Raw genomic sequence first — 27106 nt, forward strand, 5'->3', positions numbered from 1 at the left:
TCTCCATCCAGTACCCCCTATCTGAACATCTGGGACCTTCCATCTGCCCCTCCTTTTCCTTTGCCCCTTCTCCCCACTGACACTAGAACCATTTGCATGGTGTGTGTGGGAGGCGAGGGGGGTGCGCTAAAAGCCATTGGACGTCACTGTAATCAAGCCGGTGGGGGGAAGGAGGATAGTGCCAGCACCCCACCTCGCCGCCCCCCTAAGAAAAACGCGTGCACGCGTCCGGCAGGACTCTCCTTGTACCATGGCGCAGGCGTGTGCGCCCCCGCGGAGGAAATGCCGCTTGTCGGTCCCCAAAGGGCTCTGCCTTGCTCTTTCCTTGGGCAGAGAGGGGGTCTCAGCTGGCGCCGGGACACAGGGGGGCTGGTGGCCCACGCCGGGAAGGGGCGCCCCGGGGGGGTTGCATGTGAGCCCCGGGAAGGGCTGGTCTCTGCGGGGAGCGCTCTGTCCCCTGGGCGCAGCGCTGGCGCCAGGCTCCGGCGCGATGCGCCCCGCGGGGAGGCGGGCGGCCCCGAGTCTCCGCCTTCACTCCCTCGCTGGCTCGGCGCCCGGGGGGGCGGGACGCCGCGGCCCGGCGCTGGCGCTGTGGGCGGGGATGGGGCGGAGGGAAGCCCGGGCCCAGGGGCCGGATAAAGCGGCAGCCCCAAGCGCCTGCGCCCCCTCCCCCGGCTGCCGGCTCCGTCTCGCCCGCACACGCCGCGGGGCTCGCAAGCCAATGAGGGCCCGGACCCCGGCCCTCGCCGCCGCAGGAGCCGCCCGCAGCCCCCCGGCCCGACCCCCCGCCAGCTCGGCCGCCCGGACCCATGCGGCAGCTCCAGGAGAGGCTGAGGAGGTGAGGTGAGGAGGAGCCGAGCGCCCATCCCCGTGGGAACGGGTCTCCCCCAGCTCTCGGGGCTGGGGCCCGCATCCCACCTCCCCGGGTCCGTGCGCCCCTTCCCCTGGGTCTGACACCTGCCTCCCCTACCCCAAACACTGGCGCATTGCCGAGGCTGGGGGGCCCATTGCTGAAGTCCTGGGGGGCCGGGGCTATTTGAAAGGGGTTAAATTAAATTACATGGGGGGAGTAGAATCGCCTCCCCCCACCTGCCTGCAAAGCCCCGCCGTCCTCCCCATCCCTCAGCGGCCACCCCTCTTCCTGGCCAGGCGTTGATGGGCTGCCTTTGCCGCTGAGGAGCCGGCTGGCTGGAGAGCGATGGGGCGCTCGTGTGTTTCCAAGAGGGAAGCCGAGCGCAGGCCGGCGTGAGCTTTTTTTTGGGTTTCCTCTGTAAGTGGGTGAAGGGTCACGCATCCTGTGGATTGTCGCAGGTTCATCTTTGGTCGGACACAGGCTGCTCTCCCAGCTTGTGCAACCGCTGGCAGGGGAATTTCCAGCCTATAAATTATCCGGCCTTGTGCATGGCTGGCTGTGGGATCTGCAGAGGAGAGGGTGCTCCGGGATTATTATGTCTAGCAGTTTGTTTTGGTTGCTTTCTGAGATAGAGCAGTTAGGCGGAGGAGAAGGGTTGGCAGGGTACAAGCAAGAAAGCAGACTTGTGTGCTCTGATGTGGTTGAGCCTTAAATGTTAGGGCATCTTTTCAGTCCATGCAGGCTTCTTTAGATGTCTGTCAGTGAGTCAGGGAAGGGAGAGGTAATGCCTCTTCTTGGATCGGCTTTGTGCTGGTGGGAGAGACAAACTGCTAAGCCTTTGACTCCTCTTCTCAGGTCTGAGCAACCTAAGGAAGAGCCCAGTGTGGCTCCAAAAGGTGTCTCTCTTAGGGTACATCTTCACTGCACAGCTCTTTCGGGCTATCCAGAGGTATCCCGAAATAGCTACCCCACGTCTACACAAGCTGCCCCTTATTTCAAAATAACAGGCAGGCTGTTTTGCCATCCCGGTAAACCTCATTGCGAGGGATAAAGAATGGCTCAAAATAGCACATTATTCTGAAATTTGGTATTGTGTAGATGCACCAAATTTCAAAATAAGCTATTTTGAAGTAGATTCAAGATAGCATATGAAATTTGCGTAGCACATATTATGTATCTTATTTCAAGTGCAGGGTGCTGTGTAGACGCACCTTTACTAACAGAAGTGATCCAATAAAAGAGATTAATTCACCCTCACTGTGTAATGTTCTGGGGCTAGTAAGGGTATAACTACATTGCATACAACAATTAGATGTCCATTAGAAGATGGAGTTAGAATGCTGACCTCATTCCTTGTTTTTAGCCCCTCCCTTCCAAATGGGTCAGTTTAAGTAACAAGACTTGATACTTGCAAAAGCATTTGGGTGTACCCAGGTGCTTCATTTATTCTAATATCAGGTAACCTGAAGATTAAGTTTTGAATGACAATGAGCCTGGCAAGTGAGTAGGACCTCTTGGTGTATTTTTCCCCCAAGTAGGCATACTGTCTCAGTCTCTTGCAGAATTGCAATAATTCTGTTTACTGACTTTTGGGTAGATTTGAGGGGAGAGATTAATTTGAGCTTGATTGGACCTACTGTCTATATTGCCCATGACTGCTTGTTTTGTTCTGCTGCCTAGCTCAGATGTGCGCTGCTGTTCTTTCCCAGACACTTTCCAGTTATTTTCTTCTCATTTTGAGCTCTGCCTTCTTAACACACCTTCACTTCACAATTTTCAGAAACCTGGGGATGCTGAGGGGCATGTAATAATAAATTTTAGAGTAGGCCATTGGGAAATATTAAACACAAGGTCTCTTTTTAAAACGGAGATTGTAAGCATATTGGGTATGCCTACACAATGGGATATGGTCAAAGTAAGATAACATAGCTAAAATTGCGTAAGTGCGTAGCTGAAGTTGAAGGACCTTAACTTGACTTTTGGCACTGTCCCTTCAACTTCCCTTACTCCTCGTGGAAGCAGGATTGCCAGCATCAACCGGAGTGCCCCTTTGAGTTTGAATTAGCATGTCTTCACTAGACCCACTAATTCAGACCCTGGAAGATCGATAGCAGCACCTTCAATATTTTCATTGTGGTCTTGGGTTAACTTTCAGCATTCGCTTATTTCAAAAAAGACTTTGAAGCCATGTTATGTTGGCTTCTGAGTTCATACTTCTGCTGAACATGGAATGTTGTTTAATTTATTTATTGTGGAATGTGACAAATGGAAGCAATTTAATCTGAACTGATGCATGTTTTGAAGCATTCTGCATTCTGTTGCCTCTACAATAATTCTGTGTAGTAGTCAACCTCTCGAACAGTTTTAAACAATGATTAATTGTGCTTTAAAGCAGTGTGGTAGTTTTATTTTGTGAAAGAATTACATTTATTCTCTTTGTTGGGGACTTTAACCCGGACGGCCTCCATTCGTTGTCTGACCGCAAAGAGACAGGCAACACTAGCAAGATCTAATCACAAGCTCTTTATTGAATAGTGCACACTACAATAGAGAGCAGCCCATCTCCCAAGTGAACCAGCCACGATTTCAGTAACAAGTAAGATTATATAGACAGTTCCGTGGCGTCATAAAACATTTGCCTAAGCATCTCAACCCCCTTTAATTAGTTAGAAGCTTCTAGTGTTAATGCGTATACTTCATGGCCTTAAGCAATTCATAATGCCTCAACAGCTTTCTTATCAGCCCAGAAGGCAAGTACTAAACAACAAGGAGAGAGGGAGTTAAAACAAACAGAGGGCAGAGACAGTGATAGAAATGTAGCCGTGTTAGTCTGGGGTAGCTGAAGCAAAATGCAGGACAATGTAGCACTTTAAAGACTAACAAGATGGTTTATTAGATGATGAGCTTTCCTGGGCCAGACCCACTTCCTCAGATCAAATAGTGGAAGAAAGTAGTCACAACCATATATACCAAAGGATACAATTAAAAAAAATGAACAAATATGAAAAGGACAAATCACATTGCAGAACAGGAGGAGGATGCGGGGGGGGGGGGGGGGGGGGGAGGAAGGAAGGTAAGTGTCTGTGAATTGATGATATTAGAGGTAGGGAGAGTGGGATGTTTGTGAGTTAATGGTATTAGAGGTGATAATTGGGGAAACTATCTTGGTAATGGGTGAGAGAGTTCAAATGTTTGTTGAGTCCTTTTTGGAAAGTGTCGAATTTTAACATGAAAATTCATGTTAAAATTCAACACTTTCCAAAAAGGACTCAACAAACATTTGAACTATCTCACCCATTACCAAGATAGTTTCCCCAATTATCACCTCTAATACCATTAACTCACAAACATCCCACTCTCCCTACCTCTAATATCATCAATTCACAGACACTTACCTTCCTTCCTCCCCCCCCCCCCCGCATCCCCCTCCTGTTCTGCAATGTGATTTGTCCTTTTCATATTTGTTCATTTTTTTAAATTGTATCCTTTGGTATATATGGTTGTGACTACTTTCTTCCACTCTTTGATCTGAGGAAGTGGGTCTGGCCCACGAAAGCTCATCATGTTAGTCTTTAAAGTGCTACATTGTCCTGCATTTTGCTTCAGGGCAGAGACAGTTCCTTAATATCAGGGTGAGAACAGAAACAGGGAGTTACCTTATCAGTTCTCAAACTAGCTGTTCTCATCACAGGCGCAGCCTTTCACTTACTTTATTTTGCAACTTAAGCAAGTACATAGGGATTGCCCCTTGCTTGAGCTGTATTTCTAGTTCTGTTCTGTTCAGGGACTACTCAGAAACCTTTGTTAACCTTTTTCCTTGATCTGTCTTAACATAATTGCACTAGGCCCAATTCTCTAGAGCCTAACATCTTTATTCTGGGAAAGGAAGGAGGGAAATAGAAATAGCTGCTTGGTAGACTGCGAACGTCAGTCTTGATGCAGTGTTCATTATTTTTATTTAAAAGTTGTACTTAATACCTTTTATTTAGAGAAAAATAAAACAATTAATGGAACAATAGAAATCACTCTCTTCCCCTCTCCCCACTTGGATTGTCTAATGTCTCTTTGGTTCCTTATTTCTGTTACATTTCTATCTAAATGTGACAGTCCATTAAATCCATTTCCCTATGTTTATGCCAGTGTATGCTCTCATACTCTGTCAGTGATGGATTTTGTTTCAATAAAAGGCCATTCAGAACTCCTATTTGGCTTTTCCAGTTATACAAGAACAGAAGGGGACAAAGTAAAACAAAGGCAACGTATAAAATGGATGAAAGGAAATATAAAATGAGACTTAAATAACTTGGTGTATGAAAATAAATACTGCAAAAATATTTACCTCTGAATAATTAAAAAACTGGATCATTGTGTGAATAACAGCATAAACAGTTAATTAGCTAAGATGAGAACTACAAAGGCTATTACTTCATATTTCAAAGCTTATGTTGATCACTAGATAAAGTCAAGAATATATTGCAAAATAAGCAGGTTTATTGTGGATGTTTTTCTTAAGGTATGTCTACCCAGCAATGTTATTTTGGAATAATGTCAGTCTGCGCCTACTCTACAAGCAGTTATTTCGACATAATGTTGAAATAATGGCAAGGAGGAGGATTTCTTACTCCGACTCCTTAACCCTCATTTTACGAGGAGTAAGGGAAGTCGAAGGAAGAGTGTTCTACCTCTGACTTTTTGCTGTGTAGATGGTGCCAAAAGCCAAGTTAAGCTCTTTCGACTTAGGCTATGCAGTTGATGTAGCTGAAGTTGCATGGCTTATTTTGGCTTTAGCCCTGTTGGGTAGACATGCCCTAATAGTGCTGGATACAATCTTCAACATAGTTTTGAGTGTACAATTAGATGGGCCATTGGTCTGATTACAGAGGAAATAAAATCATTTTGTGAAATAATGCCTTCGCTACAACAGTGCTCATACTGTCTTCAAAACTCATTGTAGTCCATGGTACAGTTTAAAAAATTTTTTTTCTCTTCATATAGTACTACTAGAAGATTTACCCAGCATTGCTCGGGTCCTTAAAATTAATTTTTGTTTTTTTTTGTTAACTCATTCCTCCAAGATGGAGCTGGGGATGAAGGGTTCAGTATGCAAGCTGTCCTGGCAGGGACTACCCCAGCCTCTCTCACCGCAGCAGCCTGAAGCACCTTTCTGTGGCCACTGCAGTGCCAGAGAACATAGCTGGGGGAGGGGTGCACATCACCTTCTTTCTCTCCCTCTCCGTCCCCTGCCCCGCTGTGGCAGGTCCAGGTTCATCTGCCCCCTGTGTACACCAGTGAGGAATGCAGCAAACAGTGCACTTTCCCCATGTTCTGTGATGAAGGGAAATAGCCAACAACGTCCCCATGTGAATCAGGGAGGGGGGGGCCTTTATCCCTTTCCACTCTCTCTAAAGGACGCTGGGAGGGTGGAAGTCATGGGGCTGATGCAATCCCGGATAGGGGAAAGGGTGTCCCCAGCCAACCACTTTCACCTACCTGAAAGTAGGTTCTGTCTCTTTTCTGTGTGATTTTTATGAGAAGCAATCCAATTCCAGACATATTCCATTTTCCTGGTACCAAACCAAACGCTGGCCTTGCTTTAAGTTATGATAAGAGGACGCTTCATACGGAATTTGGTGGTTCTAGCTCTTACTGTTTAAGAGAAGTTTTTGAACACACACAAATGCTTAAAATATATAATAGATTTAATTCTATAGCATTTACCTCTGAAACTTGGAATACAATGTACATGGCAGTCATATTGGAATGATCTTAACATAAATTCCATCCTTTTATTCTTTGTTTATTTAAAAGTATGTCAATAGATTCGGCCCAAAGTTCAAGAGGTGTGTGTGTGTGTGTGTGTGTGTGTGTGTGTAAACTTTTAATATGAAGATGTTAATATGAATTGCACAAGACACTTTCTCCCCTCCCTTTGCTATTTTTCCCATCTGTATAATGAAAATGCAAGCCCTCGTGTGGATTCTGCAGTAAAAATATAAAGTACTGAGTTTTCCTTTGGTCTAGGGCTGTTAAATGGTATTTAGTCAGCTAATCAACTAGTCGATGGAATTTCCATTGACTACAGGCAGTCCCCGGGTTATGTACAAGATAGGGACTGTAGGTTTGTTCTTAAGTTGAATTTGTATGTAAGTCGGAACTGGTACATATTTTAGGGGAAACTCTAGCCAAACATTTCTCCAGAGCTCAGTTTTATTCTCCCACACCTCACTTCCCTCAGTCCTTTATTCTCAAGCTGAGGTGTCTGCTGAGAAAAGCCGCTTCACGTCTCCCTGGTCTGCTGGGAGGGGGGTGCTAGCTTCGCATCTCCTGGTCTGCTGGGGGGAAGTAGCTAGTGCAGGGTTGCCTCACCCCGTTTGTAGGTAGGGATCCGATGTAAGTCGGATCCATGTAACCCGGGGACTGCCTGTAGTGGATTAGTTGATTGGGAGAGTAGGGGGCGGAACTGCAGAGCCGCAGCAGAGTTCGCTCCAATCAGGCTCTTAAAACATTTGCGCAGTGGGGGGGCGGGGGGAAGGGGACTGGGCACAAGCTGGAAATCAGCTGATTCCCAGCTCATGCCCAGTCTCTATTATGCCTCTGCTTTCCCTGCGCTTTGCAGAGATGGTACTGGGGACCGGGGAGGCGGGGGGGGGGGACTGGCCTTTAAGCTGGCTCCCTCCCCCTCTCTCCCAGTGCCTGCTCCCCTCCCCCTGCTGCCTCTCTCGAATAGAGGCAGCAAGTGGAGTGAAGCGACTAGTCGCTTATATCCCTACTTTAATCCAAGTCCATTTTAGTTTGATGAATACTTCATTTTAAAGCTTGATTACCTTCAAACATATTTTATGCTACTGCTGTACTTTCACATTCCTTGATGGACACAACTGACTGGTAGCAGATCTAAGGGAGTCGCATGTCAATATTGATTTCCTTCAGCAGAGCTAAGCGGGGGAAGCTTCCCCAGACGAATCTGCACAGTTTGTCTTTAATTAGCATCATTAATCCATTACTTTCATAAACACTAAGGTCTAGAATACCAAAAAATCAAGAAAACCAGGAACCCTGTATTTCTTTTTCCTGATGAGCAGTAAGATTCCTAGAGCAGCAGTTAGAGTTCATGGTATAAACATGATAAAAATTCTCCCCAACAACTTCTGTTCAAGTCAGCGTGACTTGGGCTTGGTCTGTATTACAGAATTAAGTCAATGTAAGCTGCTTAGGTAATGCTGACAGGTAGAACCAAACCTGGGACTTCTGGTGCTTAATGCATGAGACTCTAGTCTATAGCGTCAGCTGGTTTTATAGCTTGCTATTAGCTAAGGTATAGAAAAAACTCATTCTTCTCTTTGTAAGTGGTCTAAATGCCACTATATGGGGCAGTGAATCACCCAGAAGGTTTGTGGGTTACACTTAGTTGTGTGTATCTACACTTTACATTTTTGTCTCTGGCCTATTTAAGCATCTTGTTGCACCATCTTCCCAAATGGCACTGAGCGATGCTCAATCTGTTGAGATCTTAGTGCTGTCAAAATGGTTAGTGTAAAGTTTCATGATCCAGCGAGGCAAGAGGTAGGTTGGGTTCCCTCCAGGATTACTATTGGCATTTCACATAATCAATGGTAATTCACTGGTCGGCAAAGAACATCTCTACTTGCAGCTTTTTTATAGTCCTGTGACTGTAAAGATATGAGTGCCATTCACCATCCCTGACCAGCCAATGCTCCAGGGATCCACTAGTGCTTGCAAAAACCATAGAAAAGTAGCCCTTCCTTTTCATGTACTCTATGGCAAGGTGGGCTGGTACAAAAATAAGGCTATGTGAGCTATGCCCTGCATAGTACTCAGGGTCATAGATCAGCGTAGCAGGAGACCATTAATGGCCCTGGACACTTGTGCCATGTCGATGAATTTTCCCACTTCAACATGATTTTCCATGTACCACCAGCAGTCCAATGTTGCAAGAATTCCCCTGTGTGGTTACTGTTCTCTATCCATGCTGCTGTCATTCTGGCATCTCTGTTCTTGGAGGGCTGGTGTAAGCTTGGCACCCAGATCAAGGAATGTGGCCTTTCACAACTGCACATTCTGCAGCCACTACTTGTTATCCCAAACCTGCATTATGATTGTCCTACCAGTGAAGACTTGTCTTCTGGCCTGGAGAAACAAACTCAACCACCTGTAGTTTCTTCATGAACATCCCACCAGCAACCTTGAATTGGTTTTTGCTAAGTCCCGCAGCAACCTGTCCTCCATGAAATCAGCATGTTGCTCGCTCTTGTGGTTCTTTTTGTGGCTCTGCAAATACAAGAAGATCATGTGTTCTGTGTTTGCAACATTCATGACCAGGGCTCGACGATCACGGCGAAAACCACTCGCCAGCCCCGCATCGCGCGTGTGCGAGACCCGCACTGCGCATGCGCGGACCGCCGGTGAACGGGGCGACCGGCTGAAATCTACTCACCAGGGGCGAGGAGATAAGCGTGTTTGTCGAGCCCTGCTCATGACAGTAGTGCAGAGCTGGTGCAAGCTCCCTGCTTCTATCTGAGATGGTGGACAGTGACTAGTACTGGATTGGTTTGTGGGATTTTTACAGAAGGCTCAGACGTTCTGGGATAGAAATGGCATAACGGGCTGAAGAAAGTTGCATGATTAGAACTTGAATCCTCTTTCCCAGCCCCCTCTGCCTTACATGGCTTATGATCCATTGCCTGAATTTCCCAGAAGTGACTGCATAATGGTGAATTGAACACTAGGCTATCTACCCATGGTGCACCACATTGTGCATCAACACAAGCATTCTTGGTATGTGCAGTGCTGGTGCAAGGAACTCAGTAAATATGTGCACAAGCTGTATAATAACTGCAGTGACTTCACACTGGTATGACTTGCGTTAAGCGAGGTTTGTAACGTAGACATGCCCTCAGTGTATGCTAATTTTGTGCTTTGCGATAACTAGGCCCCATGGGGTTTAGTTAACAAAATAACCCTAACACTGAAAATATCCTTTTTATGTGTGTGTTTCCATGCAAAGCCTTACTGTTGTATAGAGGAAATTGTTTTGCAGTCTATATATTAAGTTTTTTCTAACAATTAAAAAACTAGTAGAATAACTACAGTGCTTTACTATTCAAGAGTCTTGCACTGAAAAACATTTCCTAGATTGTCTCTTGGTGAACTAGACAGATAAACTTACTGGGTTTTCTTGTAAGTTGTAACGGTGCATTTGGTGGTGAGTTTCATCTTTCTAGCATATTCATTACTTTTTTAATTGATTTATATTTTGCGATCTAATCATTCAACTTAAGGCTTTTGTCTTAAGTTTTACTGACAAAAATCTCCAGCGTGGACAGCACTAGGTTGGCAGGAGATGCTCTTCTGCCAACCAAGTCACCACCCTTTGTTGAGGAGAGGAGGAGGAGGAGTTATTTTGTCAGCAGGAAAACTGTCTCACTGTAAAAGAGCAGCTACACTCCATACCTTACAGGGGCACAGCTGTACTGCTTTAAGATGCATAGTGTAGACCTAGCCTGAGAAATTGTAAATTCAAACTTCCCTGGTCCCTGACTTTTTAACATATGACCTAGTCTGCATATAGGATGTAAACCAGCGATAGGCATCCAAGAATAGGGAGTGGATTGCATGAGTGGCCCCACTTCCAATTATTAAGCCACAGCAACCCACAGCCTACTGGGCTTCCGCCTGTGGCATGCAGACCCCCTGTATGTCCCCCTTCCCACATGCACTGGAGCCCTGCACTTCCTACTCCTCCCTCCCAGCACTTTCAGAGTACCACGAGTCACCTGATTCACACTCCATCTCAGCTCCTTTGCCTCCCTCCCAGAGTGTGAACAGCTGATTTCACAGGTGGCGCGCCAATGGGCCACAGGTGGGTTGCAGGTCACCCACCACTGATATGAATTTTTCATTTATTCTCCCTCTTTAAGTCTGCATCCCTTTTGCCACTACAGTACTTTTTTTTTTTTTTTTTTTTTTAAGTGGCAATCTCTCATATTGGGTTAGCAGGAAACCCAATATCATCATCATGGTTTTAATTAGGATTGGTCCTGCCTTGGGCAGGGGGCTGGACTTGATGGCCTTCTAAGGTCTCTTCCAGCTCTATGATTCTATGATCATTGCAACATTGATGATTTTAGGGAACAAAAACCAGCTGCTTCCCCCAGGAGAAGCAGAGCATCTTGTGTGTGTGATGTTCCCAGCCCCAAATAACTTTTGAAACCAGCATCTCAAGGTTACCTCTAACATGGCATATTTGGGTCAGGATATCAGTTCTTCTATCTGTCTCAGTGCTACAGCATAGTTTTAATTAACTCTTTTACATACAGGAACAGTTGTCTGAGCTTGTCTGAGCTTATCTTTCACAGTAGATGTCAAAACCACAGGTTCCATTTTTGATGAGTATTTAATCTTTTAAAGTGACCTTTTCTCTCTTTAGCCCTATTTTCCTCTTGCACTGAACCAGAATAAATAGCAGAACTTTCTCAACACATAATGAAACTTGCAACAAGGCAACAAATTCACAGTTCAAAATTGGATAATTCTGAGCACTTCCCCAGAGTAGGGTGCGGGGGGAGGTCTTTGTTCTACAATAAAATTGATAAAACAATGAAGAGTCCTGTGGCACCTTAAAGACTGGCAGATTTATTTGGGCATAAAGCTTTCATTGGCAAAAACCCACTTTGTCAGGTTCAGCAACATCTGGCAAAGTGGGTTTTTTGAAGTGGGTTAAATCTGTTAGTGTGCGTCTGCACTGCACCATAGCTCGAACTCAGATACACAATTGAGCTACGCCACAAATTGCGTATCTTATTTCAATCTTATTTCTAAATTGCTGTCTACACAGTGCCAAATTTCAAAATAAATTACTATTCTTAAATGTCCCTTACTCCTCATGGAATGAGGTTTACAGGGACATCAGAATAGCGAGACCATTATATTTTGAAATAACAGACTTGCTGTGAGGACGCGGGATAGCTATTTCAGGATACTTGGGTTTCCCAAAATAGCGTTGCAGTGTATAGGTAGCCTAAGTCTTTAAGATGTCATAGGGCTCCTCACTGTTTTTGCACGTACAGACTAACATAGCAGATACAGACTAACATAGCTACCCCTCTAATAAAATTTCTGTAGAGCATGACCTGTCTTGAGTAACCACTCAAGGAACCAACAAACTAGTTGTTTAAGAAACGCAGTCTATAGGTGTGGAACATACCTGTACTTGGTACAGTTGTAAATGCTTGTGGATACAATATAGAAGGTGACCCAAATAGTAAGTGTCCACATTGCACTGCACATTGATGTTTGTTGGGGGAGATTCTTGCCATGAAGGGAAGTGGCTGACATGCGTACGATATAAAACATTAAATCTAGATACTAGATAAAAGCTAGACTCTCCTTTGTAATCAGTTCCTCCTTTTGAACAAAGTTATACTAGCTGCATGGTATAGCAGTGCTTCTATGCAATTAGTCTTGTAGCAAAATTATTTCACCAGTTTCTTCATATTAGCTTTACACTGATGTTTGTTTTGCCTGTTTCTTGCAGTATTTTTACTATGTTTCTTGGTAAATGTAAATAGCGATCTACTTGGAAATCTAGAATGGGAGTCAGGATGACCTAGTAAATATTGCAGTGTCATTGACCCTTTTTTCCCCCAAGGGAGGCATGAAAGTGTTTAACATGTAAAACAAGTTCAAAGGTGATACAGTTATTTGAAATCTTCCTATTAAGGCACAATAGAAGTGCAAGGTTTTTTTTAAACCCCTTTGGCAGATCCAAAGGGGAAATTGTCTGGCTTATTACCCCAAACATATTTGGCTTACTTGACAATTAAACAAAGCATTTGTAGGAAAACTAGGATCTTTGTCACTATATGGATGGATCTCTTCCCTAAAAATACAGTCCTGTCAGACAGTCATCTAAAGTAGAAAATGGGCAGGACTCAGTGATGCCACTCTTCCAAGAAGAACAGAGTTGCTAAAAAAACACTAAACAAATTCTCCCATCTGGCTAGGCTGTTCTGTCAGTTTTTTAACCAAGTGGAAACTTTCAAACAAGCTTCAAGAATCTTGTCTAAAGAAACAGATTCCATGTTTGTGAAGCTCTCCAAACTTGGAGGCCCGTCTTACAATAGGGCTTTTAGCCAATATAATAAGGTGGGCTGGGGTGTGATTCCTTATAATATATTGATACCAGCTGGGCTGTGATTCTTTACAATCCATTTATACCCACAGACAGCATTAATATAGATGCAGTTTATAGCAGCAAAAAAAGTCTTTGCTGGTATAGCTGATTTTATGTGGGAAACCAGTATTAGCTATACTGGCTAAAGAATTATTTTGCTGCTATAACATACCTCCCAGTGAAGATATAACATCCCATTTAATCAGTTAACCAGTTACATGTTAGGTTTACTTAACTTTTAACTGATTAAGTAGGATCTGGGCAGAAAGAGGCTCGGCGGGCCTGTACCCCTGTGGACAGAGGCACCTGGATCCTCTGTGGACAGGGGCTACTCCGGACAAAAGCAGCCCCTGTTTACGACGGCCCCCTGAGTGGCTAGAGCAGCTCCCAGCTAGTGCTGGGGGGGGGGGGACTGTTCCACCCCCACCAGTTGACTGGAACCAGTATGCATTACCCCTACTGGTATCAATGAATTGTAAGGAATCACACTCTAACCCACATTGTCATACTGGCTAAAAGCCCTATTGTAAAAGCAGCATTACCCGTTAAGGGTGATGCTTACTAGTTAACCGTTAACATCATTACTCCCCACTGCTATAAGCAATTCTAGTCTCGTCTCCATTGGTATATGGCAAGGGTAGGGAACCTTTTTTGGGTTGGGGGGGCCCCCACAGAAAAATTAGTCCGGAGGGGAGGGCGACACACAAAATGAGAAGCCAAAAAAAAAAAAAAAAAAACCCCTAAAACTCTCACTGATGTGGCCCTTGACTGAAAAGCAGAAAGACGCTCCCCATGTTCCCCTCACACACCAGAGCCTAGGGGGCCCAGCCTAGTAGGTTTTGTGTGCTCCGGCCACCAATGCTGGGAGAGGGAGCCTTGAGGTCAGGATCCAGGCAAGCCGGAGCTGCATCTGGGCCTTAGGTTCCGCATCCCTGGTATGTAGTATAGCAGTCAATTCTCTTGGAGAAGAGGTCTCAGTAAAAGTCTGTTCTCACCCAGTCCCATTTAAGTTCATCCAGTCCTTGGATGCATTGCCAGATCCTTTCTCTTCTGTGCAGAATAGATGCTATTCTTTATTTTCATTTAGATATAAAATTATAATTTAATTACATATGTCCTGTAATGGGGCATCACATTAACCATCTTCAATTTTCTCTTGTAAATCATGAGTAGTTAGTTTTGAAATCGATAATGTTCCAAATCCTCAAATAAACACAAAGCTTTAAAGTTGACTCAAGATATAATTATCCCTTGTGTTTCTACATATAATAAGGCCTCCGAGTTACCACTGATCAATGGAGAAATTTAGTAAATCGTCCCAGATGTAATCAGTGGAAAGAAGTCTCCTGTGGTTTTGAATGCACTTAACTGTGCAAGAGCAATCTAATCCTGGGAACTAGTATAATTTAACAGATACTTTTTAAACTGTTTTTCCAACTTGGAAACAAAATTGAGTGAACTGTTGGTCTCCCCTAGGGGACTTTCAGGTAAATTCTAAGAGCAGTTGAATAAAGCTGGGCAACCAGGCATTAATTCCATTTTCCAAATGTCCTGGAAATCTGTTTACTCTCATTACAATCACACTATTGTCCTGGAGACTAATAGGTGTAAATCTGCAAAATTCCTCATTGTTTTTGGATTTAGTGCATTTGTGGAAATGGTAAATGTTCACTGCAATGAGACATAAATGTTCGGTGTTCACAGACATGTGAGTAATCATTACATTTTGTCATCCTCTACACAGAACTCAGAAAATGCAACTTTATCTAGAGATTGTTTTTAGTGGATCAGTTTAGAAAGTTTTATTTTGATATCCAGCACAATGTATCAATCTTTGCAAGATTCCTTATTTATCAGTCTAGTTTAACATGAAAAAAAAAACATTGGCATCCTCAGTATCAATATTAACTTGCTCTGATTGTCAGTTATGAATACAGGCAGTCCCCGACTTACGTGGATCCGACTTATGTCGGATCCGCACTTACGAACGGGGCTTTCTCACCTCGGAGCTCGCAGGCAGCGGTCAGCCACCTCGACCTCCGGGGCGAGAAAAGCTGCTCCCGGTGCCCCTGGTCTGCTGGGGACCGTCTCCAGCAGACCAGGGGCATCGGGAGCAAAGCCGCAGCCCCGGCGGGTTTGCTCGCGGTGCCCCTGGTCTGCTGGAGACGGTCCCCAGCAGACCAGGGGCACCGGGAGCAAAGCCGCAGCGGCGGCGGGTCCCACGCCAGAGCAAAGCCTCAGAGGCGAGGCACCCCGCCGCTGTGGCTTTGGTCCCCGTGTCCCTGGTCTGCTGGGGGGGGGGGGGCGCAGCTAGTGTGCCCCCCCCCCCCAGCAGACCGGGCTTTTGTTGTGGACCCTGGGGCAGAGCAGCTGGGGCGCTGCCAGTTGGTCCCGCAGCGCCGCTCTGGGCACTACTGGACCAACCCGGCAGCACCCCAGCTGCTCTGCCCCAGGCATCCTGATTCAGCCGCTGCTGGTCAGTTTCAGCAGCGGCTGAATCAGGACGCCTGGGGCAGAGCAGCTGGGGTGCTGCTGGGTTGCTCCAGTAGCGCCGAGGAGTGGCGCTGCGGGACCAACCGGCAGCGCCCCAGCTGCTCTGCCCCAGGCGTCCCCAAGTCAGCTGTTGCTGAAACTGACCAGCGCTGACTACAGGAAGCCCGAGGCACAGTTGCTCTGCCCCGGGCTTCCTGGAATCAGCGGCTGATCAGTTTCAGCAGCAGCTGACTTGGGGTTCTTAAGTTGAATCTGTATGTAAGCCAGAACTGGCGGTCAGTTTCAGCAGCGGCTGAATCTGGACACCAGTTCCGGCTTACATACAGATTCAACTTAAGAACAAACCTACAGTCCCTATCTTTCTTGTACGTAACCCGGGGACTGCCTGTAGATCAAAATATTTGTCACTATTTTCTGTTTCATAAATAGGACACTATATTTGGTCAAAAGAATTAACTTCCAAATGCCACAACTTCAGCTACTAAGTTTGGACTGGACTGACATGAGAGGGCAGTACATGGATGGTATAAAAAATGGGATACTTCACTTAGGAAACCAAGCAAGAAAAACAAAAATAGTAGCTCTACAAAAATGCTATTTGTTTTTGTATTAAAAAAATGTACACTCTTATATAGATTTTTTTAATGTTCAAAATAATGCATAGAGCCAGTAAAATATTATTTATATTGGTTGATGCTTAATCATTTAATGCAACATGGAAGGACAAATTGAATATCTCAGTTATCTGGATTGTCTAATAAATGGCATAAATTACCATGTTTTAAACACCCATGAGAATGATTTATCTTAGGGTACGTCTAAACTACATGGCTCTGTCGACGGAGCCATGTAGATTTGTTGTTTTGGCAAAAGCAAATGAAGCCGTGATTTAAATAATCGCGGCTTCATTTACATTTACATGGCTGCCGCGCTGAGCCGACAAACAGCTGATCAGCTGTTTGTCCGCTCAGTGCGCTAGTCTGGACGCTCCCCTGCCGACATCAAAGCCCTTTGTCGGCAGCCCCGGTAAACCTCATCCCACGAGGAATAACGGGGCTGCCGACAAAGGGCTTTGATGTCGGCAGGGGAGCGTACCGGCTAGCGCACTGAGCGGACAAACAGCTGATCAGCTGTTTGTCGGCTCAGCGCGGCAGCCATGTAAATGAAGCCGCGATCATTTAAATCGCGGCTTCATTTGCCTTTGCCTATGTGTCTAATCTACATGACTCTGGCGACAGAGGCATGTAGTCTAGACACAGCCCTAGTGTCCTTGTTCTACATTTTTGCTTAGAAGTTAAACAAAAAATATGGAGAATTTGATGAGAACTAGATGAACGGTAGCTCTGGAATAGTGAGAACTTAACATTCCCTTTGGCTCTTGCTTTTCTGAAGCTACTATTGAAGTAACATGCTCTGTGGAAAAAAGTTGAGAGTTCAGCTCTGATCCTTCTCTTCCTCCAAATCTAATTTTAATATGGAATAAATCCAGTTGTCCTCCAGAATCTTCTGGGCCCCTAGGGTCTGGGGAAGAGACTGTGTCAAGGGCAGTAAAACAGTCATTCATAAAAGAAAAACAGCCCTAGGCTACATCTACAGTACAGTTCAGATTGACTCTCTGAGATCGATCCACCGACTGTCGATTTAGTGGGTCTAGTTAAGACCTGCCAAATCAACTGCAGATGGCTCTTCCCGTTGACCCTATTATCTACCCAGGATGAAAATAGCACGGGAAATTAACAGGAGAGTTTCTCCTATTGACCCCTTAGTGTGGGGTCTACACCATAACTCGATTTAAGATGCATAGACTCCAGGTACATTATTAATGTAACTGAAGTTGTGTAGTTAAAGTCTACTTTCTGCTGTAGTGTAGATGGAGCCTTGGGTGGCAGACCCTAAATCTTGACTTTAGTTAAAACCCTATGTATGTCAAGATGCAAATTGTGAGGCCCTTGAAGGGAACAGAAACACCAGTATCTCAGATGTCCTAATCTAAAGGATTAATCTCCTGTATCTATATAGAACGAAAGAAAATGGTTATGGCTTAGTTTCATGACTACTCCCATTTTAACTTTTATTCCCTGGAGTCATGGCCATTCTTCAGAGTTGTCAAGTCATAGGTATGTTTAAAGAAAACAGAAAAGAAACCATGCTTTTTATTTAAACAAGTCATAAGGAAAACTAAGGTCTGATCTTGCATGCACTTACTACTGAATTAAGTGTCTTCAATGTGTAGGGGATTGGTCTTCTATAGACTGGGACACAAAAAAAAGTATTTATTGAATTTTTAAATTTAGGTCCGCTTTCAAATTGTATATTATTCCTTGGAGATTGTTTTTCTTAAATATATTTTAAACGTGGCTTTGCTTTTGTTTTTAACATGTTAACAGATGTAATGTATTTTTTTTCTAAATTAGATGCTGCTGTGTGTGGGTAATGTGTGAACTCATCTAAAAATATTCCATGATTATCTGAACAGGTTCATGAACCACCCAGCTCCAGCAAACAGCCGCTACAAACCCACTTGCTATGAACATGCTGCTAACTGTTATACACATGCAGTAAGTACATTTCTTTTTTTTTTTACCAGTTATTTTAGGGAAACCTTCTATGGAATCCTAAATTTCTTTTAGCTTTGAACCCCTAAATGTATTTGCAACTTCTAAAATCAATCTGATGGCACAGTATTATCAGATAGTAGTAGCACATATAACTAGTAGTCATAAAACACATGTTCCAGGAGTGCAGAAGGAGGACCCAGGGAGTTACATTTTGGAAAAGTCCTGCAGGTTAAAGGTTTTGACCTCTCTATTTTCATTCTGCCCAACAAAAGGGTAAGTAAAGCCTCCTGGATCTCTACTAGACTAATCATTGCTATAATTCTGTCAGAAGGATTATTTTTCTGATCTGGAAGGACAAGAAAGATTTAACCGTTTAAAAACTTTTGAGGCTTTAAATACAGGGCAGTGGCATAGGCAATATTTAGGATAGAAATAAAATTGAACAGCTTTGCTATGATAAATCTTCTCTCTCTAAATTGCTTAGAGAGAAGTCTCTACATTTTTAGAGACACTAATAATGAAGGTGAGTGTAGATGCCAAATAATCGTCTATAAATACCCATGTTTTGCCCTGTCCAATTTTTTTGCATGACTAATTTATTAACCATGAAATGCAGTCTCAGATCAACTGAAACTGTGTGAATTTGACACTCATTTGGCAAACAGTTTCAACAAAAAAAAAAAAGTAAAAAGTGCAGGCTAGCTTTAAAAGGCAATTTGATTGCTGTTCTAACTTCTGCTGGAGGTAGAGCGCTCCTTAATTCTCTAACTCAATAATTGATATGCTCACCCAGGATATGAGGGGCCTACGTTCAAATCCACACATTGTTTGATTTGGAGTAGGGGCTTGAATTTAGGTCTCCTGCTCTCACAGATGAATGACTAATCACTGGGCTATTGGACAGAAATCTAGGTATATAGGGAGGCACCATGCTTTCCCCTGCACCTCCCTGCTGGTTCATTTTGCATACATATTTAAATATTCACTTGTCCAGAGACCATGTTGTCTGGGGATTTACTTGGGAAGAGGGATTCTAATCCTTGCTCCAATGAATATTTAACTTACGCATAACTTAGAGATACAGAGTAGATTTACTATATTTAAAGATTTGCTGTGCACTCTTGGTTTCTTTTTTTTTTTTTTTTTTTAACTGAGAGGGATTATCTTTCCCTTCCTCCAGATCAAAAACCGGATTAAAAGTCAAACCATTAAACAGTGTTTAGAATTCAGATAGCTGTTTGCTAATTTTTTTGAATAGTTGGAAACTGCTTTTATTATTTAATTGCCATCTGGCACATCTCCTAAGTGTGAAGCCTACTTTGCTGCTTCTCCATTTTTATTTGTTTTTTTAAAATGTCCTGCTTTTCTTCAGCATGCTTTACGATAGAGGAGAAAATCCTGGTGGCCTGGAATAAGCTTTCATTCTTAAAGACCCTTTATTCATCTCTTGTTTGTACTTTTATAAATACACTTGAACCTCTTTAATCCATTTCAGAGGGGTAGAGGGCTGGTCTACACTATGGAGAAGATTGACCCTCCAAAGTTGATCTTCTAGTGTTCGATTTAGCAGCTCTAAATCCACTAACTTGAACTGAGGGTACTCCCATCAGCACTGGTAGTTCTGCTCCTCATGAGGAGTAAGGGAAGCCGACGGGAGTGTTTGATCCTGTCGACCTCCCGTTGTGTGGATGACAAGAAAATGCGATTTAAGATAGGTCGACTCCAGCTACTTACACAACTCCAGCTATGTTAACCGTCTATAAAACAGGCCATTAGAAACTTCCTTAACATAATTTCTAGAGCATATTTGTTAGAAATGTATAACTTGAATAATTATGCTACAAGAACAGTTACATCTGTTTAACACAGTAAAAGGGGAAAAACCCGACGGCACTTTCAGGGTTGATATTTCCCAACAAACCAAGGGACTGGATCTGTTTTGACAGAATCATAAAAATGCTATGTCATCACAATATAATGTAACAATGCTAAACTGCCAGATAATGTCCTGGTCTTGGTATTAAAATTTGCTGAAATTTACACTTTGTTCATTGTGTAAGCAAAACTATACAAACAGGAGGAACTGCTAATTCAGTGTGCCAAATCCACCAATTTATAAATAGCCCAACTGAAACAAAAATCAGCATTAAAATAAAGTAAATCAATTGAGAACGTATTCCATTTCGTAGTTCAAGGTTAGCAAGCACTTTGAGCACCTTATCCAAAGCGTACTTGCCTTATTCAAGGAAGTAGGCAATGAGCTTTGGAGGGGCAATATGAAGTTGTGGGGGGGGGGGGTGGAGTAACTATTTTAGAGGCAATGTATCAGACTAGGGATGTGAACAACTAGTCGATTATCCGATAAACATTTGTTTATCGGATAGTTGACCAGTCATTCACATCTGTAGTCTGATACATTGCCTCTAAAATACAGTTACTTCCCCCCATATTGCAAATGCTTATCGGATAGTCAACAGGCTAGTCTCCCCCCCACCCCTTGCTGCCTCTATCAGAAAGAGGCAGCGGAGGAGGAGAGGGGGAGAAGTGAGGGCGCTTCAAAGCGGCAGCGCCACATGGAGCCTGGGGCCAGACCCTGGTGCTGCTGCTTTGAAATGCCACATACTGTCCGGGGCCAGTTGGCGTGTCCCTAGGCTCTCTGCGGCAGTGCCGCATGGAGCCCGGGGTCAGTGGGGGAGTTCCCAACTGATCTCCGGCTCTTTGGAGTGCTGTCACTTTGAAATGCCATGAGGAGCCTGACACTGGTCTCCCCACAGCATTTCAAAGCAGCAGTACCCCATGGAGCCTGGGGTCAGCGTCCCCAGCTGACCCCAGGCTCCACAGAGCGCTTTCGCTGGGCCCAGGCTGTTGCTACAATTCAAAGGTAGTTATTCGATTAGTCAGTTATTCAATATTTAACATCCCTATATTAGACTTGAGGCTGTGTTCTTCCAAGTTTACATTAGATATTTAAAATAGATATGCAAACCTAGTCTGATAGTCATTGGCTTTACTTTCTATTAAGGAAAGGACAGCAAGGAGTGAAGATGCATTAACAGTGTATACAGCTTATTTTTATGGGCTGGGATTTTCAAATGGGCCTGCTGAATGAGAAGCTGAATATCCATTGAAACTGGCTGGGATTTAGGTGCCTCGCTGTAATGCCTCTTGGAAGAATCCCAGTCATTCAGTTATGAAAAAGTGACAGTAATTGCTGGTAGCAACATCTACTGAAGGAGCTGAAAGGTAGCAAATGCACCAGGGAAAGTCAATCACACTTTACTATTACTACACATAACTAGAGCCCTGCATGGATTCAAAATTTTGTAGCCACATCCACATTTGTAGCCACAAAAATGAGCTGCGGATATCTGCATTCACATCTGCAGATGCAAATAATTTGTATTGGTAATGTCATCTTGTTTTTGAAACCAGCACTACTTCTGTGCTTTTAAATTGATTTGTGAACACTGGTCTTCAGGTATCAAACTGGTTTTCAATCCACAGTGCAGACTTTCTTTGAATGATCTCTGTTGTAGATATACTCAGAGTTTCCATTTATGCCTCAGGGTACGTCTACACTACCCCCCGAGTTCGAACTAGGGAGAGTAATGTAGTCATACGGAGTTGCAAATGAAGCCCGGGATTTGAATTTCCCAGGCTTCAGTTGCATGAAGCCGGCCGGCGCCATTTTTAAATGCCGGCTAGTTCGGACTCCGTGCCGCGTGTAGCCGCGCGGCACAGAGTCCGAACTAGCCGGCATTTAAAAATGGCACCGGCCGGCTTCATGCAAATGCAGCCCGGAAAATTCAAATCCCGGGCTTCATTTGCAACTCCGTATGACTACATTACCCTCCCTAGTTCAAACTAGGGGGTAGTGTAGACATACCCACAGGGAGTTTTGCATGAGGATAAAGTACGGTATATCTACAGTGTAGATCAAGGAAGAACTTTGCTTCCTGTAATTCTGTCTCACTACAGGGCTTTTTAAAAGGTGAATCATTGTCAGATTCCAGGATGCAGGGTTTATCATGAATGACCTATGTTTTCCCACTTCAGGCTGTACCCATGATTTCATTGGTTAAATTAATCTTTTTTCCAGTTGAAACCTTAAAAATGTATAGTCAGGACCAGTAGAATACTTCTTGTGGCTACTGAAACTGCTATGTTCAAAATATTTACAGGATGAAACATTTTTATTATGACCTAAAGTAAACAGATCCAACTTGAGCACTTTCTATCACTGTAATCAATTTGTCAGCCCTACAAAAATGACACAAATACAAAAAAAGCAGATGGTCAAGATCTTTGAACCACATACCACCTATTAAAATTGAAAATGAAGTGGCACATTTTAAATGTTCTTCACTATAGTTATATATACACACAATCACTTTTTTTAAAGGATTCATTTAGCATATTTTTAACATTAACAGTTAAAGGTAACTCAGGTATGCAAATGCTTCTTCAGGTGTAAAAGTGATACAAGTTACATTTTGACACGAATTGAGGATTATTTTCTAAATATTATTCTGTGGTGGCCTTAACCAATCCTTATTCTGTTGTCAAGAGTACAGAAAAACCTTTTAAATACTCAAGTACACACAAGAAAAAATTCCTCCTGCTCTTATTTAGGCCTGTCTACAGTGATTTTTATAACCATTTTGGTTTGGGTGTGGGATTTTAATAAAATAGTTATGATGTTTTGAGCCCCTAGTGTGGATCCAATTATACCAAAATAAAGGTGCCTTATACTAATATAGATTTTTTTTCCCATTCCCTTTAGGGCTAAGATATATTTGTATAAAGGCATTTATACCAGTACAAATCATCATTCACCATATAGGGGGTGTTGTACTATCCTACTAATATAGTCAGTACAGTAGACTTCCGATAATCTGGCACCTTTGGAACCTAGGTGGTGCCGGATTATCGGATATGCCGGAGTATCGGGAGGTACTCCAGTGGGGGTGCTGTGACGGGTCTGCCAGGACCCAGACCGCGTCTGGGGGGTGGGCAGGGAATGGCGAGGCAAGGGGCGAACCCTCCACCATTTTACAGGAAGGCGAGGGAAGCCCTGTGCCACCTCAGAGTTTCCGGGAGGGGAGGGAAGCGGGCTCCCCACCCCCAAGGCTGCAGTAGTTTTCTCCGAGAAGGGGGGTGAGGGGCGGCATTGCGGGACCAACTGGGCAGCACCCCAGCTGCTCTGCTCTGCAGCTACCCCAAGTCCGCCGCTCGTCAGTTTCAGCAGCGGTAGACTTGGAGAAGCGGCGCAGAGCAGAGCAGTTGGGGTGCTGTCCGGTTGGTCCTGCAGCACTGCCCCTCACTCCCCTGCTCGGCGCCCGGCAGCACCTCAGCTGCTGTGCTCTGCAGCTTCCCCAAGTCAGCCACTCGTCTGCTTCAGCAGTGGCAGTGGTGGACTTGGGGAAGTGGTGCGGAGCAGCTCCAATTGTCCGTCTGGCCAGAGCACTTCCGGGTTTCCAGTTGGTGCCGGACCACTGGATGCCGGACAGTTGGAGTTTTACTGTACTTGAATCCCCAACTCAGCAATGCCCTTGCCAAAAATCTTTTGACTTCAGTGGGACTTAAGCACCTGCTTGTGTGCTTTCCTGAACTGAGGCTTTAGGTTTCCATTGCTTTACACTAGACAGAGAACTTTGCTCATGGATGATGCATAAGGTGGGACTCTCTAAGTCTCCAGTGGGCACTATGCATGCATCTGAAGGCAGAAGTTGGCCCTCAGTTTGCATTATACCACACTGAGTTTTAACCTGAAATTGTTTTGGATTTGGCAGAGCAGTTGTGGAGACCAACGACCTGCTTCTGAATCTTTGTTTTTTAAGTAGCTGCCTAAGTGAAGAGATGTGCTGAGTGTCTTGTTTCCCTGGTGCCTTGTGACTGAAGAGGTTAATGATTAATCCCAAACATTGTTGGGGAGAAGAGGGAGAATTGAATGTCGGTTGGATCTCCCTGGCCCAGTACCCTCAGAACCCGAGCTGTCCCAAAAAGGGAGTTTGCTGGACCACAGGAGGTCAGGCCTCCAGGACTCCTGGGGCTCCTCTCTGGGCCCCCATCCCTAGTCAGTGTGCTGCCGCTGGCCTGCCTCCTGGGCTCTCTGCATCCCCCAGTCCATCCACTGGGCTCTGCAGCCCGTTGGCCCCGCTCTGTCCACCAGGGCTCCCTGCCCCCGGCCACTCCGGTTCTCTGCCCTCAGGCCACTGGCCCTGCAGGCTGCCAGATGGGCTCTGCTCCAACCTTCTGGGGCTCTCTGGTCCAGCAACATCTGTGGTCCTGCTGGACAATTAATATTGCCGGACCAGAGAGTCCCGGACCAGAGAGGTTCAACCTGTTATTCAATTGCTAGTGGTAACTCTTGAAATATTTAGAGCTCAGTCATTAGGTTCTGTGCTCTTTTTAGGGAGCTGCCATCAGACTGTGCAACACACTGGTAACCAGGTTGTAGGACAATGGACTGATACACACTTAACATATGGTCTATTGACATCATTATTTATAATTGGGTCTGTTTACTGTTGCTTGTGTATTGTGAGCAGAAAAATCCATAGTTCAGGAACGGGTGGGTGATTCTGCACAGTGGCTGGGGATAGGGAATAACCTCAGTATTTCTATTGTTGTTTCCTTAGTTCCTCATCGTTCCAGCCATTGTGGGAAGTGCCCTCCTCCACCGGCTCTCTGATGACCGATGGGAAAAGATAACAGCATGGATGTATGGCATGGGCCTCTGTGCACTCTTCATTGTGTCCACAGTGTTTCACATAGTTTCCTGGAAAAAGAGTCACTTAAGGTATCACCAGAACACTCACTGTCCATAATGTTTTTCATGCTGCTTCTGAAGTGGTAGGGTTTAATAGCCCAGAGTAGGCAGACCACAGAACATGTGTTTCCACTTTTGCAGAGCATTGTGAGTAGGGATGTTAATGGTTAACCAGTAAACTGGTAAGCATCACTCTTATAGGGTGATGCTTACTGGTGACCGTTAACCAGGGGCTGTCCCAGCCCAGGTGGATCTGCTGCTCCATGGGTAGGGGGTGCTCCAGACTGCCAGCTCTGCGCCTGCTCCGTTTAAGTGGTTAACCAGTTAAACGTAATGTTTACCTGGTTAACTGTTCTAAGGTGATTTTACATCCCTAATTGTGAGGGATACTTTGAGTGCTGTGTAATAGATTATCCAAGAAATCTTGATTCCATCACTGCAGACAGGTAACAAAAGTAACAGGATATTCTGATTTTTGGGAAGAATTACTACAAAGAATATGATGTGCATCATTTAAAGGACATAGAATACTACACAAAATGTAGCTTTTTGTCACATTTCTATGTGCCTGCACTGCATATGCAAATATCTGCTCACTTCTGTCAAGAGAAAACGCCAGTACGTAATAGGACACAGAACCAAAAATAAATTGGTCTTCTGCTAATCTTATACCTAACATTATTTCTGATGACTTTCTATGGGCAGAACATAATGAATCACTCCCATGTTCCTGATTATGTCTTTATTAAAATAATAGCATATAATGCCTTGCGTCACAAGACTCTGAATCACGTCAATTATGTATGTACAGGACAGAGCAACAGAACAAAGTGGCACAATTTATGCTGGCATTAAATGTTGCAGTTAATGGGTGTCACAAGGAAACTTAATATTCTGCAGAAGAAAAGTACCACATAAAAAGTGAAGTGGATTTAAGCTCAGTCTAGAAATGTGATTGTTGGGTGGATATTTTGCATTCTTCTGTACATTGAGGTAGACACATACGGCTTGTTGACCAGAGAAAGGTTGTGCTTCAAAGCTAGCCTCTAATACAGAGGTCGGCAAATACCAGCCCACGGGCCAGTTGCAGTCCACCAAAGTTAGCCCCTGGACAAGCCCCCACACCGCCATATTTATCTGCGTCGTCGCAGGTATGAGGTTTCATAGCTCCCATTGGCCACAGATCACCATTCCCGGCCAGTGGGAGCTGCAATCGCCTGTACCTGCGGAGGTGCAGGAAAATATAGTGGCAGCGGCCCACTAGGGTCTAACCCTGGTGAACAAATGCTATTTTATTGCCCATCTTGCCCTAATAGTAGAAAGGGACAGATCCTTGATTCTGCTATGACTCCTTTGGGGTCACGAAGCCGTTGTAAAGAGCCTCTTTAAGAATTCCCCTTGCACAGTGCCTGTCACTGGGTAATGTAGAGCTGGTGTCACAGTTTTATGCTATTAAACATGCTGGGGAAGGGACATAACAGGAGTACTACTGTGCTCTGGGTAGCCTGAGCCAAGTGGCCCAATGTAGATCAGCCTAGAGGCTGCTCCAGCCCTGAAATGAGGGAGCACAGAGCACTCAGTCCTTACTCTAGTGTCTCGAAGACTGAGAAGCTTTACTATTGTAAGCGAGAGCAATTACAATTAAAATTGCTAATGATTTTCTTTGACTGAGAGGAATCGTGACGTTTTTCCAAAGTTTGCTTTTAGCGACCTGTTTTCTCTTTGTTAGGACAATGGAGCATTGTTTTCACATGTGTGACAGAATGGTGATCTATGTCTTTATTGCAGCATCATATGCACCCTGGTAAGAAATCAGATATGTGTTTTCAAGGGATTACAACTCTGTGTTTTGTATCAATATGATTTCCAAATAATTTAAGGGCTTTGAGAAGTAGTTGACTGGCAATATTCATTGAACTGAGAAATGAAATACAGCATAATCCTCTGGGATTTAACTATGCTGATTCCTCCCCTCTTTTGTATTACAAGAGGAACAAACTGTTTTTGTCACTTCCTTTATATTTTTGAATGAATTCTGAACGACATGACTAGAAATTATGGGCCCTAACCAACATTCTTGCTTATCCCAAATTCAAACTGACTTCAGGGGGGCATCAGGTTATGCAGGGAATGTAACAGCTATCTTACAGTAATACTCCTTTCAAATGAGCAATTGCTAAATTATCCAAGTACTGCAGTTTTCTTTTCTCTCATCTACCATCAGAAGTCAAATGCTG

The 27106-nt window shown here is 44.3% G+C and overlaps 1 protein-coding gene across 3 annotated transcripts in view; it reads left to right on the forward strand.

Annotated features, from left to right (window-relative positions):
- The first annotated feature begins 605 nt into the window (after positions 1-605).
- MMD (monocyte to macrophage differentiation associated) overlaps positions 606-27106 on the forward strand; it is a 34435-nt gene continuing 7934 nt past the window's right edge. Inside the window, exons 1-4 of one of the 3 annotated variants that reach the window (XM_075903827.2) lie at positions 609-843; positions 18016-18097; positions 24739-24899; positions 26599-26673. In XM_075903827.2, coding sequence (XP_075759942.1) covers positions 722-843; positions 18016-18097; positions 24739-24899; positions 26599-26673 — 440 coding nt within the window. In that variant the 5' untranslated portion in view covers positions 609-721. Of the gene's footprint in view, positions 844-18015; positions 18098-24738; positions 24900-26598; positions 26674-27106 lie in introns of all 3 variants that reach the window. The other 2 variants (XM_075903829.2, XM_075903828.2) reach the window with 2 other exon arrangements.

The sequence above is a fragment of the Pelodiscus sinensis genome, chromosome 20 (assembly GCF_052426305.1).
Source record: "Pelodiscus sinensis isolate ZL-2025 chromosome 20, ASM5242630v1, whole genome shotgun sequence".
Lineage (NCBI taxonomy): Eukaryota > Metazoa > Chordata > Testudines > Trionychidae > Pelodiscus > Pelodiscus sinensis.